The sequence below is a fragment of the Mustela nivalis genome, assembly GCF_964662115.1.
Source record: "Mustela nivalis genome assembly, chromosome: 1".
Classification (NCBI taxonomy): domain Eukaryota; kingdom Metazoa; phylum Chordata; class Mammalia; order Carnivora; family Mustelidae; genus Mustela; species Mustela nivalis.
In genome coordinates this window covers 193,838,626-193,856,708 of record NC_139020.1, presented here as the reverse complement: position 1 = coordinate 193,856,708, position 18,083 = coordinate 193,838,626, and the positions used below count along the sequence as shown (strand labels likewise).

At 44.4% G+C, this 18,083-nt stretch overlaps 1 protein-coding gene across 18 annotated transcripts in view; it reads left to right on the top strand.

Moving 5' to 3' along the window:
* Window positions 1-18,083, top strand: part of CACNA1D (calcium voltage-gated channel subunit alpha1 D) — a 296,054-nt gene that overhangs the window by 145,335 nt on the left and 132,636 nt on the right. For 12 of the 18 annotated variants that reach the window (XM_082742639.1, XM_082742630.1, XM_082742635.1 and 9 more), the window contains exons 5-8: window positions 4,862-5,004; window positions 9,452-9,604; window positions 10,109-10,305; window positions 17,333-17,436. In XM_082742639.1, coding sequence (XP_082598765.1) covers window positions 4,862-5,004; window positions 9,452-9,604; window positions 10,109-10,305; window positions 17,333-17,436 — 597 coding nt within the window. Of the gene's footprint in view, window positions 1-4,861; window positions 5,005-9,451; window positions 9,605-10,108; window positions 10,306-16,678; window positions 16,783-17,332; window positions 17,437-18,083 lie in introns of all 18 variants that reach the window. The other 6 variants (XM_082742638.1, XM_082742631.1, XM_082742636.1 and 3 more) reach the window with 1 other exon arrangement.

The following is an 18,083-nucleotide window of genomic DNA, read 5'->3' as shown; positions in this document are numbered from 1 at the left end:
ATACTTCTCTCATGAGTATTGATAGAACATCTAGAAAGAAAATCACCAAGTATATAGGGTATTTGACCAATACCGCCTAACTTGACTTAATTGGTATTTTTAGAACACTCGGGACCAGCACATTCTTTTCGCATGCACATGTAGCATTGACCAAGAACTATTCTGGGTCATAAAATAAGTTTTAGTGAATTTAAGAGTATTAAAGTCATCAAAATTATGAATTCTGAATAAATTTAGCAATGTTTCTGGATAGAAGATCAGTGCTAGAACATGTGAATTTCTATATGCTAGTCATAAACAATTGGGAAATGAAATGAAATTTTAAAGACATTATTTACTATAGCATCAAAAAGCATAAATATTAAAGATAAATAGCACACCACAAATGTCTAAACTTTGCTGAGAGCAATTAAAGAATACCTAAGTAAATGGAATGATGTACCATGTTCATGGATTGGACGGCTCAGTTATTCTTAGGATATCAGTTGTTCTCAAACTGAGCTATAGATTGAATCCTAATCTAAATCCCAGGAAGATTGCTGTAGAGATTGACAGTTTATTCAAAAACTTATATGGAGGGCACCTGGCTGGCTCAGTGGGTTAATGCCTCTGCCTTCAGCTCAGGTCATGATCTCAGGGTCCTGGGATGGAGCCCTGCATCGGACTCTCTGCTCAGCAGGGTGCCTGCTCCCCCCTGCCGCCTACTTGTGATCTCTGTCAAATAAATAAAATCTTAAAAAAAAAACTTATATGGAAATTAGGCTGTAGATTAGCTGAAGAAATATTTAAGAACAAAGCTGGAGCCTGATCTTAAGGCTTACTATAAAGCTACAGTAGTCAAGACTACTGTATGATGTTGGCATAAGAAGTAGACTTAAAGAACAATGGAACATAATTAGGGATTCTAGAACTAGACCTATATGTATATAATCAATTTATTTTAGACAAAGTTGCCTTGTTTTAAGTGGGTTGAATTTGTTTCAGTGGGTTGAATTATAAGTTGTAGTACTAAATTGTAGTCCATTTTTAACAAATTGTACTGGAACAACTATCCATATGAAAAAAAAGATGATCTTTATTCTTACCTTATAATATACACAAATATTGCCTTAAAATGGATCATAGACCTTTGTGTGAAAGCTGGAACTATATAATGTCTAGGGGAAGAGCTTTATGATCTTGGGAAAGGCAGAGCTGTGTTTGTTTGTTTGTTTGTTTGTTTGTTTTTTAAGGATCCAAAAAGCACCAGCCATAAAAGAAATAATTGAAATTTTGGAGCTTACCAAAATTTAAAATTTTTCTTCAAAAGATAGTGTAAAGAAAATAAAAAATTAAGGCACAGGTTAGGAAAAATATTCACAATACGGATAAATGACAAAGGACTTGTATTCAGAATATATGAAGAATTCTTATTACCCCTTAGTAAGAAGACAACCTAGTATATAAATGGACAAAAGATTTGAACAGATCTTCACAAAAGAGGATATGTAAATGGTTAACAGGCACCTGAAAAGATGTTCAACATCATTAGAAATTAGAGAAGTGAAAATTAAAATCCCAGTGATATACTACATACCCACTAGCATTACTAAATATGGAAAGACTGACAGTACTAAATCTTAGCCAAGATATGGAGCAACTGGAACTCTCATACACTGCTTGTAGAAACAGAAAATGGTGTAGTCACTTTGGAAGAGTTTGCCAGCTTCTTACCATGTTAATCATACTCTAACCACAGGACCATATTACTCTTAGTTACTTACCAAGATAAATGAAAACACATGCTCACAGAGAGTTTATTCATAATGGAGAAAAACTGGAAATGACCCCGATATCACCTAACAGGTGAATGGATAAATTCATTGTGGTATATTCATACAATGGAATATCCCAACAATAAAAAGAAATGAACTGTGGATAGATGTAACAACTTTGAGAAGTCTCAAAAATGTGGTGAGCAAAAGAAGTTAAAAGAAGAACTTTTGTTGTATGATTTCATTTGTTAAAGATTCTGAAAAAGGGAAAAAAACAACCCATAGTGATAGACATCCAGTCAGTGGATACCAAAGGCTGAGCCGAGAGGGAGATAATTGCACAGAGCTCTTAAAGAACTGTGGGAGATGGTGCAAATGTTCTCGATCTTGACTGTGGTGTTTGCACTTGGACTTCTACATTTGTTAAAATGCCTCTCATTGTACATTTTAAATAGATAATATTTTATCATATATAAGTTGAGCTGTAATAAGGTTGAGTTAAAAAGTGAAAAAATCACCTAGGAAATGAAAATAGGAATGGACTCATTGGCCTTTCTCATTAAATATGAAGAACTTGAGAAGATTATTTTTTTAATCCAAAATATGCACTAAATTATAGTCAAAGAGCGGAAGAAAAATTTAAAAAAGAAAAGTTATTAGGCCTTCATGTGAATCAAATTTCTACTCACTAAAGTTTCCAACTGCAGGCTGTATCTCAATCCAGTGGATTTTCCATTCCAAGACAACTGTGACCTATTGCTTTTGTCAAGATTCCCAATAACAGAGACATTAAGGAAGTAACTGATACTTCTGAAATGTTAATGGTAATAGTGTGACCACATGAGGACTCAATGTGTCTACCAGAGCTGATGGTGTTCCCTGCATAGGAAAGTTTACTCCACTCACTTAATGTTTCAGTCAACATACATTTCAGGCTCACCACTTCAACTTTTGTGAAGAAGAACATGGGGCGCTCATGCTAGGGCTTCCAACTTGAGTCCGTTCAAGTAGCTCCTTGCCTTTTTCCTCTGCATTGGGGTAAACTTTATAACATTCTAGGATCAAACACTTTCTCTTCATGTCCTGAACTCTCCAGGTGTGTGGTCCTTTTTCTTGTTGGGGGTGGTGGGCCTGAGTGGTGAAGGGAGTAGAATTACAGAATATTAGACTGGGAAGGGCAGGGCTCTGGATCCTTTCATCCAGTTCTCTCCTTTTACAGAGGGGGAAACTGAGGCCTAGAGGAGGAGAGGAACTTTCCTAAAGCCTCCTAACTCTTAGGAATGGAAGCCAGCCCCAGCCCCTTCCACCCCTGGCTATCTGGAGAAGGCTACCAGCTTCCCTCTCTGGCTCAGGTTCCTCTGTAATGGGAGAGAGACATCATTCACCTGTTTTCAAGGGCATTGCTGAAGAACAAAGGGGTAAAAGGACCATGAAGTGCGCAGACACTTGAAAGTGATCTTCATTCACCACCTGCATAAATTACTTTCCTAACCCTTTGGGATGAAAATTCCTGTGGCTGCCACATTTCAGAAGAGTTTGAGGTTTTTCTTTCTTCCTTGTTCTTTGTTTTTGTGAAGCTATGAACTTGTTTTGGAGGGGAGACTTTTAACTGCAGGGGTTTACAGTAATTAAAAAAAAAATTCTAATGAGAGAAACCAGTCATAAATTTGATCTGTTTCCCCAGTCATAACTAGAGAGAGCCCACCATCTGAAGGTCGGAAAGGATAGAGGTTTGATTTATCCCTCCCCGCGGGTGCCACCCCCTCTGCCCCCACCTAGGTTCACTGCTAATTGCTAGAGTGTTGTTAAAACACATGGCTGGTCTTTAAGGGCCCCAGAATGATAGGACTATGCCTGATCAGGACTGTAATCAGACCACCCTGTATTTTATGGACTTCGTGTCTTGGCGGTCCAGAGGAATGCCAGTGAGGGCAGAGTTTCTGCTTCAGCTCCTAATTAAACTTCAGAAACCTTTTCTTTGTTGCTGGGCCAGTCATCCCCACAATCTGATTGGCCAGAGTTGATTCTATTTGAAATGGGCAAATTTAGATTTATTCTGAAAAACAAGCAATAATTCCAAAGAGTAAATGTTTATTTGAAAGAGCAAAAGTAACTGTCAAGTGAGCAGATTGTCTGAAAATAGCTTTATCCAAAAAACCTTTGGAGAGTAGGAAAAAATGTGTCGTGGCTGCCAGATACAATATTAGACACATTTCAAAAGAGAAAATGATGATATTAATCCCTTACCTTGGGTTACTGCTTTTGGCCTTTGCAGAACTCCTCAGTATCTGTGATTTATATCATTCCTTGAACACCCCTGTGTGGATAGAGGGCTGTGTGTGTGTGTGTGTGTGTGTGTGTGTGTGAGAGAGAGAGAGAGAGAGAGAAATCTTTATTAAGATTTGAGACTTTGAAGTCAATGTTCACTCACCCATTGATTTACTCCTCAGATATTTCTCGAGCATCTTCTGTGTTGAGTTCTAGGCACTAGGCTTGAACAGACTAAACAGCAAATGAACTGCACAGACTAAAAGTCCCTGCTCTCATGGGACCTGGATCCTGAGAGGGCCAACCCATCTGGATTCATACATTAGTTCTACACTAATAGTGTGACCGTGGGCAAGTTACTTGTTCTCATCAAGTGTGTTTCCTCACATGTAGATAATAAGAATCTCTACTGCATCATACTTTCTAAGGACTGGGATGGTCCATGTAAAGTGTTCGGCACATAGCGAATGTGTGTATGGAAGGTGGCCGCCATGTTGGTTTTCCTGGAGACTTCTGTTCCAGGGAATCCACCTATGGTGATTGGCTCCCTGGTGAGTCTCCTCTTCATTGGGACCGGACTTGCTCAGGGATGCTCTGTTGGCAGGAAAACAGCTGAGATTGGTCCTTGTCCTTGGTCATGTCAGAGGTGGGGGTGGCTTTTGGGATTCACAGCCTGATTTGTGCCTTTGCCCTGCTTCCCCTTTGCATAGGCAGCAGCCCCACAGAATTAGTCCTTGTGCAGAAATAACTACTATTATCCTCCTGGGTTCCTTCCCTGGGTGACAGTCTCTAATGTTTCTTCCTTTCTTCTTCTTCTTCTTTTTTTTTTTTTTTTTCAGATTGTTTAGTGTAATTCTGGAACAATTAACCAAAGAAACAGAAGGCGGTAACCACTCCAGTGGCAAGTCAGGAGGCTTCGACGTCAAAGCCCTCCGCGCCTTTCGGGTGTTACGACCACTTCGACTAGTATCAGGAGTGCCCAGTAAGCACGTCTTGTTTCCTAAAGCCAGGAGTTGGTTGACTTGGTTATTCTTCTGGGTGGGGCTCGGGATCCGGGAGCGGAGGGCTGTCAGGTGAGTTGCCAAGGGCCACCCAGACGACCCCGGAGGACTTCACGGCTCATAGCATGCTTCTGCTTGTGTGGTCCCTTCGGACCCCGTGAGGGCCCCGAGAAGGCGCTGGGAGTGATTGTCGTCTTCCCAATTTAGTGGGAGAATCTCCTCTTACAGAGACACTGAGCGAGCGGTGACACAAGGCCTTGAGGCCAGGCCTCCTGATTCCAAGCTACTTTCCCTTCTTGGACACCTCGCGGCCACCACCGCCTCCTGCTCCCAGGCCGGCCCCTCTGAAAGTGGTGGCTTATGCAGAGACACTGAGTGAGGGGGTTGGAGGGCTCCCAAAAGACTGGCTTTCTTCAGCGTGAGCAGCAACAGGGGGCTGGACTCCTGGAACATCTGCTTAGCATGTCTGGCTCTGGGGGAAGAGGTGGATGCTTCCGGGTCCTCCCTGCATGTTAGGGGAGGGTTGGACCTGCTTGCATGTGGTTTGGAGGACCGAACGAGATGATGCGCGAGAGCCCCCACAGCACGAGGTCTGAAGCATAGAGGTGGCCCTTCATGGTGAGGGGTGCTGTTTTCCTCCATGAGGCTGTGATACTTCTGTGTGCCAGACCCTAGTTTGCTTTTTGCTTCAGACATCTGGGCCAGGTTGAGTGCTGCCCAAGCTGGGACAGAAGCTGTCTGTGCTCTGGCCTGTAGCTTTAAGGTGCTTCTGTTCCCCTAAGGACCATGGAGTGTGCTTCACTGGCCTCTGTCCCTGATGGGACAGCCCTGGTGGGGACTTGAGGGTAGAAATCTTAGCACCTCTCCAAGGGCTGTGGTGACAGCTGCCTCCTCCAGCTGTAGGAAGGATACGGGACCATAGGGTGTGCCTGTTTTCACGACTCATAAAGCCATCAAAAGAGCACAGATCATGTTATTTTCGCCTCCAGAAGTTCTTCATGAAATTTTATTAAACCTGTTGGCACTCGGGACACACCAAAAATTCTCTGGGGAAAAAAAAAAAAAAAAAGGTTTCCAAATTTAACATTTTAAAATGTAGGAAGTGGTGTTTTATGTGTACTTGTTTTTCCAGATGGTTCATTTATTTTCATTGAAAAAGATCAGCACAAGTCAAAACCACAGAGCTGTCTGGAAGCAATTGAGAGAAATAGAAATACCTTGGAAATGACTGGTTTTGTTATGTGGAACATGATGAAATGCAAAGTCCAACGCGCAAGCCTGTTCTTTCCGATTTAATTGTTATAGCATAATCTAATGTCAAAGTAACCACGACAGCCTTTGTCCCCGTCCCCCACCCCACCAAGAGCAAAGGACAGCCTGTTTGCAGCGCCTATTGTAAGGGATGAGCGGGTACTATGGCTTTGTACGTGCAGGTCTGGTCGGGGAAGCTTCCTGAACTCACAGATCATTGCGATGGCTTCCCTGTTGCATGAGGTTTTCTGGAAATGGCTAGTTTAGGGTGCTCTTCGGGACAGGTTTTTTTTTTTTTTTTTAAATTAAGATTTTATTTATTTATTTGACAGAGATCACAAGCAGACAGAGAGGCAGGCAGAGAGAGAGGGCGGGGAAGCAGGCTCCCTGCTGAGCAGAGAGCCCGATGCGGGGCTTGATCCCAGGAGAGATCTAGAGATCATGACCTGAGCCGAAGACAGAGGCTTAACCCACTGAGCCACCCAGGCGCCCCCAGAACAGGTTTTAAACCAATTTCTTCCTTTTCTCCCTTGTACCGTGATGGAGCTCTCTCGCATCACACGTTCCCAGAGGTCAGCAGGGAGAAATGGGGACCTGAGTCCAGTTGAGGACTTTTCAGCCCACAGTTATTATTAATTCCCCTCGTAGAGAACACCCACGTCTCTCATCAGCCCCAACTGGGCCAGGGGTTCTGGGTCATGATGTTTTCCATGCTGGTTGGCAACTGGGGTCTAGTGATGTATTACTAAGAACGCTGAAATTGTTAAAAATGCCAGGGAAGGTGTGACAGTTTACACTTAAACCTGGGAATCGTCTTGTGCCTTCCCCAGAGCATTCAGACTTCCGTAGAAGACAGGATTCTGGGCGGGTCTGTGAATACATACTCATTCGTTGGGAGGTAACTGTGTATCGTAAAAGAGAGTGCCCCAGACGTTTGTGGAGTTCTTAACCACCCACACTCAGATGATGAATATGTCCCGGAGTCCTGGACCATCAGATGGGAAAGAACCCTACAGACCTTCCGTGGGCATCATCTCTTAGACGAGGAAGCCAAGGGCTGTGGAGGGCTAGCAGCTGGTGCAGATTCTCACAGCCAGTGGCTGGCCGAGTGAGGACAGACACACGCTGTCCTGGTTCCTGGCCTAGTTGTCTTTCCCTTCCACACCACCATCTCCGAAGCTAGAGTCCCTGGAGCTCTACTGTCCACGCTGAAAACGCACCAAGGAGCCCCTAATGTCAGGAAAGTCTACACCTCCACATTAAGATACACCCCGTTGGCTCATAAATTTGGCCAATCTGAAATACAGTAGATACAATGAATGAAGGAACATGTTCATGAAACACACAGCGCACTACCATGGAATTTCCAAAGCATTTAGAATGAATACTAGAAGAGAAATCACCAAATGGGGATTTTTGAATGGCCCATCCTTGTCTTGAAACACAAAACCAAAACAACCTGAGTACATTAGAGCAGTTCCTTCTTTTCCTCTAATGCCTGATACAAAAGGGGAAAATGTCAAAAACCATCCTTGGAATCTTTTTCTTTTTCTTTTTTTTTCTCCCCTAAAACCAATTGAACGTTTAAATATCTGAAGGTGATACGTAGAATTTGGGTAGTAATGAGGGTCTTGGAAAAGACGGGCTCTTCCTGAGTCTGAAACCTCTTCCCGGTTTTCCCTCCCCACCCCCTCCCTCTCTTTCCATGAGCTTGCCATCACCGTCGACTCTCGTCACTGTAGTCAATGACTATTCTCTCGGCTCGGTGTGCTCTGACTTCTTTCTTACTCCTAGTGTCTCGCTGCTCACACGCCTTCCTTCTTTGAGTATGTGTTGGGGGAATGAGAAGATACTGTAGAAGAGTGGTGTGAAGGAGGAGAGATGGCAGGGAGCGAGAAGGGAAGTCGGGGAAGGACGGGAGAGCAGGAACAGCGCAGAGCCGCAGCTGCGCTCCCCGGCTGGGGCGGAGAGCGTGGATGCTCCACCAGGAGTCCGGAAGCCTGGCCGCGCTGCGGGTTCCGGTTTCTTTGTGACCCTCGGTCTGCAGCCTCTGCCCACCTGCTTCTCACCTCAGTGTTGTTTCGCCAACCCTCTCTGCATGGTCTTACTCCTAACATCCCTCCCTATGGCCCTGAGTGTTGCTCTTTACAGGACTTCTGGGTGTCCGTGCTCCAACCTTGGCTCTCCAGTCTACATCCCAGCTGCGCGACACCTCCCTCTTGATGCTGGGCCTGTGATCAGACTTGCCTGGTACAGAGCGGCTCTTGTCTCTCTTCCCTCCCTTGTTCCAGGGGGAGCCTCTTTCGGACAGGCTTGTTTGGGTTAGGCACGGGGTTTTGCTGATGGGACTCAAGTCCAGCCTTGTAATCCGAATTTAATACCCAGAGCTACCTTCCTGCAATCTGCTTTTCTTTCCTGATCTTCTCTGCACCGTGTGACCACCAACCAAGGCTCATGGGCACCCGGTCTGCAGTGCCTAGCTCACCTCCGTGCTTCTGGTACTCTTGCCTCTGGCTGAAGTGGCCCCTCTCCCAGGCCCACCTGTGCAAATCCATCTTCTTCCACCTTGAGGCCTTGGCGAGAGGGAGCTGCTGCCCAGTCCTCTTTCTTATCAGAATTGATGTCTTTCATCCACCCCTCTTTAATTTTCTCTGTTCAACTATAGCGTCTGTGTGCTACCCGAGGGCCATTTGTGTGTAAATCAGAATTACACACAATTTACCTTCTAGAACATACCCTCTTTGAGAGAAGGCACTTTATGTAACACCTCGTCATACTCCCCAAAGCGCTGAACTTTCTACTTTCCACATAGCAGCTGTTCAAGGAACTTTGTTGAATGGAGGAGCGAACATGTGAATGAATCATGTGACCTTTACCTTGGCCAGTCCAATCGCTCTCTGAACCTTGGTCTTTCCATCTGTTGAGGGACGCAGTTGGATTAGATGGTCTTTTAGGTTCCTTTTTATCTTATCTCACATCCAGGTTTAATGTTAATTTAATGTTAAATATTTCTTTGAATTTTACTACTGTGTGTTACGTGGAGCAGGCATCAAGGCATCAGGAATTTTATGTATATTTATATATGTGCGTGTACATGTAGATCTTTGTGTGTATATGTGTGTGTATGTATCCTTGAAGCATCTCCATGACTCACAGACTTATTTCTCTCTCTCCTAGGTTTACAAGTTGTCCTGAACTCCATTATAAAAGCCATGGTTCCCCTCCTTCACATAGCCCTTTTGGTATTATTTGTAATCATAATCTATGCTATTATAGGATTGGAACTTTTTATTGGAAAAATGCACAAAACATGTTTTTTTGCTGACACGGGTGAGTAAGGAAAACGGTAGCAACTTACCTTTAAAAAAAAAAAAAAAGTTAATTTTTCTTCCCAAAATAACTTCTTTGGTTTTGGGAAAATCTAAAACAAAATGGGAGGGAGGGGGGTGGAAGCCAAATATACCAGTAAAACCAGTAAGAACCAGCTAGTTTTCAGCGTGAATTGTGTTCCGAGTAAATCAGGAGTTTTATCTCCTTTTCTCTTCTGATTTCCTATGTAATGCATCCTGGCAAATGAGATGAGATGTCCCCAGTAGTAGAACATGAATGGAATCACCACCGTTGTTCTATAGGGTCAGGGCAGAGGAGAGAGCCATGGACTTGAGAGCATATGCCACGGGGGCGGGGGTCTTTGAAGTGGACCTTGAGGGCTGGGGGGGAGGCATAGCATAGCAGAGCTGGGAGGCAGGTGTTCCAGGGCACTCAGCTTCCCCTGACTTTGGGTTCCCTGGTGTTCATGTCTGGAGTGGTGACTCCCACGTACTCTATTTGCAGATATCCTAGCCGAAGAGGACCCAGCTCCGTGTGCGTTCTCAGGGAATGGACGCCAGTGTGCCGCCAATGGCACGGAGTGTAGGAGTGGCTGGGTTGGCCCAAACGGAGGCATCACCAACTTTGATAACTTTGCCTTTGCCATGCTCACCGTGTTTCAATGCATCACCATGGAGGGCTGGACAGACGTGCTCTACTGGGTAAGCAGCTGGAGGACAGTGTGTGTGGAATGTTCTTTTTTTGGATAAGAGTGTTCCATTCGTTAGAGTGAAAAGAAACCCTGGCAGTCTGTTCTTGGGAAGGGAAGCAGACCCTCTCCTCACTCAGTGAAACTCCTCTTTCTTCCTCAGGGCCCTAGTTTCTATTCCAGAAAGCCACTGTGTAATGTTGGCTGCCTCACTCCCCAGTACTGCCTGGGGACTTGCTGCAGAGTATGCCCACGAGTCCTAGCTTTCGAGGAACTCCCAAAGTCAGGGCTGTTCTAGATTAAACTCTTAGAGAGCCAGGGGTTATTTTCCAGGTTAAGAGGCTCCTGGACTTCCCTGAGTTTGGTTTTTTCATTTTTTTTAAACATAAAGGTAGGTTCTCTGCCAGATCCTAAACAGAAGATAGGGAAAGTAAATTGGACCCCTTTTAGGCTTTCCATGAACTTAGTATAACTTTCAGGTCAAAATGGATTTTTCCCTTATTATAATTATTTCCCTTTTGCATCTTCAGCATTTCCCTAAATCAGCCCAGTGAGAGCCCCTACCTCTCTCTTCCTTTCTCTTTGGAGCTCTAGAAGTCTGGCAGAGAGGGTGGGAAAGGCACATAGGATTTCCAGGGCTGGTGGACCCATCCAACCAGCTATGAAAACAGATGCCCTTTCTATGGCTGAGGTCTGGTTCTTCTTGTTCCTGACAGAGCCAGAAGGGTTTGCTGTAAATGAAGAACTGTAGTATTTTAACAACTATTTCCCAGAGCTGAGTTTGTTTGTTTTCTCATTTATTTGGTAGAATTTGAAAAAGCTCACAGAAGCTTAGAAAGTAATTTCCATTGCACAGATTGTGGGGGAAAACAGCTGACATGCAGATTTTGAGCCTAAACCCAAGTTCAAATGGGATTAATCAGGATCCCAATAATGACTTGTTAAAAGACAATTAGTAATAAAGTACTTCTTGAATGGGCAGTCTTTAGTTAGAAAATGAGCAGTAGCTTCTGGCAGTATCTAAATTTTAGACCGTTAATGGGGTTCCATCTTCCTTTACAACTTCAGAGAACCTGACGCATGATGGTTATAAATAGGTTTTTGCTTCCCTTCCCCAGTGTGCACTATGCTTACAGGGTTGTAGAAGTTCTTATATAGTCGCTGTTAGGCAAAGAAGGTATGTTTTTATTTGCTTCCCCACAGCGTTAGTTTAGTTGAGTATCACCAACATGTATCTCGTTTCTCTCTCTTCCCTTCCTTTTTCTTACCGTCCTATGAAAGAAAGTGTGTGTGTGTGTGTCTGTATGTATGTGGGTGTGCATGTCTGTTTTTTATATCCATAAGATAATGCCTTTCATAAAGAGGAAGAAGGAGGGAAATTGTATCGGATGAGCTAGGATCATGGCCATGGCAAGGCGACCTTCAAATTAGATAAAGGATTCATTGTCAGCATTATCTTCAAAGATGCAAATCCTAGTTAGATTACTTGGTCTCAATCCCACTCTTGCCTGGAAGTTTCTGATACATAGAAAAGATTCCTCCAAATAGCACAAACTTTGAGCTCTGCCCCCTCCCCACCAAAAGGGACAGAAACAATATTTTGATTTAAAAAAAAAAATCTGTGACTCCTCTCAGCTCTGCTGTTCTCTCTGTTGTCAGAGTGAATTGTCCACTGCTGATCGAACGTGCCTAATACACAATTTTATACTTTGTTAACTCTGGTACATGGGTTCTCACATGACAATTTTCCTGTTGTCAAGCAAGCAAGAACTGTGGGTATGTGATTAAAGGAGAGAAAACTCCATGCACCCAGAAACAAAAGTTCTCATTGCTTTTTCCTCAGAACATTTAAGTATCACCTAGGATTGTATAATTATTATCTCTAGTGTTAATACGACAATCACAGAGTTAATAATTTGACAATATAATAATTATATTCTGGGTGAATTACAGGGCATCTTTATTCTGATGGAGATTCTCAAGAAATTTATCAACATTATCCCAGTCTATATCCCTTTCTTAGAAAGCCTGGGATTTTGTGTAGAGAAACCACTATCCCTAGGACCCTATAGCTAGGGACTTGGGTTCTTGATCTAGAACAGGGATCTATAGACTTATAAGGGGCCAGATAGTAACTATATTTGGCCTTGCAGACCATAATATATTTGTAACAATGACACTGTTCTGCCTTCTGTCTCCCCATGTGACTCAGAAGCGGGTACAGATAACACATAAACAAATGGTTGTGGCTCTGTTCAATTAAAATTTCATTTCTGGACACTGAACTTTGAACTTTGTAGAACATTTATGTGTCTTAAGAGTCTTTTGATTCCCCTCCCAACTATTCAAAAATGAAAAAGCTATTTTTAGCTCAAGGGTTGTGCAAAGGCAGGTGATAGGCTAGGATTGGCCCACAGTTCATAGTTTGGTGACCCCTCCTCCAGAATGGAACCCAGCACTCTTTCCTTGGGGGTCTCCACTGTCAGAGGTTTGTGAATCATTCTAGAACGCAAGAGGGCAGCTGAGTGATCTCCCATACAGTTCACAAAGATCTTATCCTCTGAAACACATCAAGTTGTTTTTAATTATGTGTTGATTACATTTAACTCATCAGGGAGATAGACAAGAGCCAAGACACCAAACATTCTTAATATTTAATGGGCCATGGTCAGGTGGAAGATACACAGCTGTGTTCCAGAACAGACCTCCCTTGACCAGCGTAGTTCCTGGCACAGAGCAGGTGCTCAGCAAACACTGGTTATTCCTGCTCTTCCTGGTACAATCCCCTTGCCTCAGTGTAGAGGGGCCATGTTTGGATATCAATTTTTTTAAAGATTTATTTGACAAATTTATTTGACAGAGACACAGCAAGAGAGGGAACACAAAGAGGAGGAGTGAGAGAGGGAGAAGCAGACTTCACACTGAGCAGGGAGCCCGATGCAGGGCTCAATCCTAGGACCGTGGGGTCATGACCTGAGCTGAAGGGGGACGCTTAATGACTGAGCCACCCAGGTGCCCCAAAATATCAATTTTTTGTACAACTAGAATATAAAGGGAACATCTTGAGAGAGAACTAAGGAGATTAGTTTGTAGATATTGATTGAGAGTGAGTTTCTCAATCCTTTAGGTGTTTGTATATGGCTGACAGAGTCTTTGCCAGGGATTACTTCCCATCTTGTCAAGATTACATTCAGTCAGTCAGTGTTCTCAAGCTCACTGATGCCTGACTCTCAAGAATTTCTTGCAAAGAGACGGCTGGGTCTTGAGAAAAAGGCGGGTGGGTCTAATATGCAGGAAGACATACTTAGAACACGTTGGATATGTGGGAGTGGGATTAACCATTTCTGGTGGGGGGAAGGGGTCCTTCTACAGCTCTTTTATAAGCACTCCATAAGCATAATTACACTGTCATCTGACCCACACTTACTTGTTGTCTACGGAGGCAGCAGGGTGTAGGGCAGGGGAAGAGCATGAAGGCTGGATAGGGCTGAGTGCGTGACCTTGGGTAGGTCATCACAGCTCTCTGGGCTTTAATTTTCTTGTCTGCAAGATGCACAGTTAGACTCCATGATCCAATTCTTCAATTCAGAGGAAATTTTTTTAACGGTAGGAAATTAAAAGAGGGTTGGTTTTAGGAGAGTGCTACCATATGTAAATCACCCATGACCTTTTGCTTTTTGCACCAAGCTCTTTCCTCCGAGAACACACCTCTGGAGGGGCGGGCTGCCAGACTCCAGCAGGAAGTTCTCCTGGTCAAACTGACCACCTGGGTAATTCCTCTCTTGTTGGCTGAGGGCATCCCTTTCTCTTATTCCTTCCTTAAGGGGAGCCACCACCAGTATACCAGGTTCCCAGTAGTGTTTTCACCACTTAGGGGGAAAAAAAAGCCTTAGGTTGGTCTTTAATTGGAGATAAGATTGTGCATCTCAGCCTTTGAAATGAAGGGAAAAACATAAAGTAAAAAAGAATCATGTTTTCTAGGCACCAGGTGACCCCATATGATGACTTTGATGTGAATCTTTTAAGAATGAGTCTAAACTGAAATCCTTCAGCTCATGCTGAGTTTTCCCTTGTTGATAAACCTGTGCAGACAAAACCTCCAGCAGAGTCTCTATTGTCATTTGTGTATTTTGGGGAATAGCTTGCTAGTTCTGACTCGTCCTGTGTATATGGTAAGGTCCGAGAAATGCTAGCCTCTTGAGAAGAGACGTGGGTTGAGAAGATTGAGTTTTGGAGAAAGACTGGCCCTTGGAGCTTCAGTTTTGTTTGTCTTGCCCCACCTTCTGGAGAGTTCGAGACCACCTTCCCTGGCCTTCCCTCCAGCCCCCAGCTGTCATTCCAGTTGGTATTTCTGCTCCAAGTAAATGCAAGTCTGTCCAACACCTACTCGTAAGATGTTAAAAGCTTCTTTAATTAAAAAAAAAAAAGTGCCCTCCTAAGTGTAACAGACCGCCGTTCCTAGAACATTCGCTGGAACAGCAAACGGAGATCTGACTGAGCATGGGTAAAGCAGTAGGCCTGGCTGCTGACCAGCCCTCTTTCACCGCATCCCAGCCAGCCGACAGCTGGCGCCAGCCCTCCCAGGGCGGGCCTCCAGCGCCCCAGGTGTACAAGAGGGAGGTCTCCTGATGAGAGTCCCGGACTTTGACCTTCCTTCCCTCACCCCACAAGCATGCTCTCCCCTTTTGCCTGCACTGCTCCAACCCAGAGGAAACAGGCTCAGGGAGGTCTCCGTGGAAGGTCTGGACTCCAGGTGGGGCTCCGGCCACCACGCCGGGCAGCCTGGTTCTTCTGCTCCACACACGGCTTTTTAAAATAAGTTTAGCGGTGTCGTGGCTTTGGAAGAATTACCCTCTGCCTTCCTGCTGAAATTAGTTTATCCAGCTGAATTAGATCAACAATTGCAGCCACGGCCCGGGTTCATTCATTACTCTAATTGCCAATGTGAGATGTGCAGACTGATAGGAGTTCTATTAAGCACATCAATTTTCATGTGGCCAAACAGGTGTTTCATAAGGGATTTAATGCCCTCTCCCTAGACTTCAGCAACAGATGTTAGGTCTTTTTTTCTTTTTCTTTTTCTTTTTTTTAATGTTCTCTTTTCCTGTTTGGCTTCTGCATGAGGCAAACATAGTGAAACGCATGCACTTCATTCTGCAAAGCTAAAGCTAAAATCAGGAGACAGGTAAAATGGGAGAAAATCACATGCTTCAAGGTCGAAGGGGCTTGCACCTGCAAGGCAAGAACCATGACTCTCACAGACCACATACAGTTCTGTTGGGCAAGATTCTGGGTGCTCAGCAAAGTCAGGCCTGTGGTCTTTCATTCTGTCCCTGGACTGGTCCTGAACACCTCCTTCCTGGGAGTAGTGTTTGCCTAATTTAACACAGACCTGTGCTGCTGGAAAGTTCCATCTCCAGCCATGAACCTTGAAGCACCTGTTTGCTCCTGCATGAGAGCTATTCATGACCAAACCTCCCTGATGAGGGTCTGCTATGGAGTCCACCTCTGACTGGGAAACTCAAGATTGTTCCAGAAGTAGTGGCACAGGTTTTCTCCGGACTAGCCCTCTTACACCTCATCCCGGTCAGCTCACAGCTAAAGCCAGCTCTCCTAGGGTGGGTTGTCTATGTCAAAGGTAGGTGTGGGGGATAAGCACGTCTTTCTTTTTCCTGGTCCTTCCTTGGGTGCAGTTGGCAAAAATCTCATTCCCCAAAGCATCTTTGAGTATATGTCAGCTAGTCGACTTCTGAACACTTTCCTCTTTGTGTTCATTGAGCCGTGCATGCCCTCACTGAAGGTAGATAATCTAGCTTTTAGGTGGGTTAGGTTTCTTTGGATAGGCTGACTCCCAATAGAAATTTATTATTTTAGGATTTTTTTTCTTTTTTTAAGGAAAAGAATTTATAGAGTCAGGTGTTACAAGTTTGTCTCTCAGACTCTCTAAGACTTTTCCACCATCACAAATTTTTAAAGCAGAAAGTTCTAACAACTTGGGTAGAGTAGGAAATACTTCCCAGCTAAGCACTAGCTTAGAAGAGCTCGACCAAGATCTGTTCTGAAAATCCATGATCCAAGACTGTTTCCAGTGAGAAAGAGCCAGATCACAGCTGATTTCCATGCCTATGTCAAAGTCTGCTATTATTTGCCCTGAAAGCTTTGATGACTCTACCTGGGCATGTGTGCACGTGTGTGTGCGTGTGTGTGTGTGTGTGTGTGTGTGTGTTGGGACTATATAATGAATGTGCCTTGGCTACTGTTGTCTCTGATCCAAATCTAAGCAAATGTTTAATTCAATGTATAGAATGCTGTCTCTAACGTGACCGTCTCTCTTTATTAGATCCTCTTTTTAACCCACTCCTATGAGACCATCTTATTTCTTGCAGATGAATGATGCTATGGGATTTGAATTGCCCTGGGTGTATTTTGTCAGTCTCGTCATCTTTGGGTCATTTTTCGTACTAAATCTTGTACTTGGTGTATTGAGCGGGTAAGCTACACCTCTTTCATCTTGAAAGCGGAGTCCTAAGGGCATTTGCCAAGACCACACAGGTTTTGCTAGGTGGGGGCGGCCTGGTGGGTGCCGGACACGTCCTGTGTCCCCTGAGATGCTTTCTCTCCTGCCGAGGCTTCCGGAACCGAGATGCTTCCTGGAACCTCACCAGCCTTGACTGAAAGAAAGCTGTGGAATGGTTATCGACCAGAAATTAATCAGCGCTGTTGCTTGGGATTTAAATAGATTTCATTGCTTGCCCTTTTTGTCTGTCCTAAAATGAGATACATTTATAATTGCTTTATTGGTCTGGATCCCAATATGCAGATTAATTGGTACGAAACAGTAGGCTAAACGAGCTGGTCCTGGCCGACTCCAGCAGCAGCACTTGTCCTTACCCGAAGACAAAAAGGAAAGGTCCTGGGTGGGTCCCTGTCCTCAGAGCAGAAGTGTTCCCTCAAAGCCCTGAGTGGTCTGGCAGCTGCCCCTGGGACTCTGCTCTTTAGTAAATGGATAACTGATAACTGATCTCCTTACATTTTTACAGGTAAATGATGCGATAGGATGGGAATGGCCATGGGTGTATTTTGTTAGTCTGATCATCCTTGGCTCATTTTTCGTCCTTAACCTGGTTCTTGGTGTCCTTAGTGGGTAAGCAGTCAGATGTGTGTTGCACAGTCCATTGCTGCCTCGTGTGGGGCAGCTCTGCGCGTCCCCCAGCTGCTCCCTGCGGCTTCTCTGCATGCGTGTGGACTCTGACATCCCTTCTCTGTGTTGCTTTTGGATTGAACTGTGATTCTCTCTGCCTGTACCTTGTCTGTGAGACTCCATGTTTCTGATGCTTGCCACATGTTATTAATCTCACAAAAGCGTGTCCCTGCAGCCGGGCTCATGTGCAGAAGCCCATGTGCAGAAGCGGATTACAAGGGACTGAAAGGAGTCCTAGCCTTGGTGACCCCCCCCACCCCCACCCAGGAAAGGGCCTTATGTCTTTTGTGCCTGTGTTCCCATTAGTATATAACCTGGCCTTTTTGAGTTACCCACATCCTATCACGAATATATCCAGGGCGTTTCAGATGTTACTGAGAAGGAGAATGAACCTCGATTACCACACAAGTCCTGAACAATTTCAGAATCTTAAATCCTTCAGGTCATTTATTTGCTTGGTTTTTTGCTGCTGTCACTGTGTGAATTGTCCCTCTAATTCATGATTAGTCTTCGCTTGTGGAATCCCTAATGCAGAGGAATGAGCAGCTTTTGCATACACACTTCCTGTGGCCTTAGGGTCCTCCTCACTT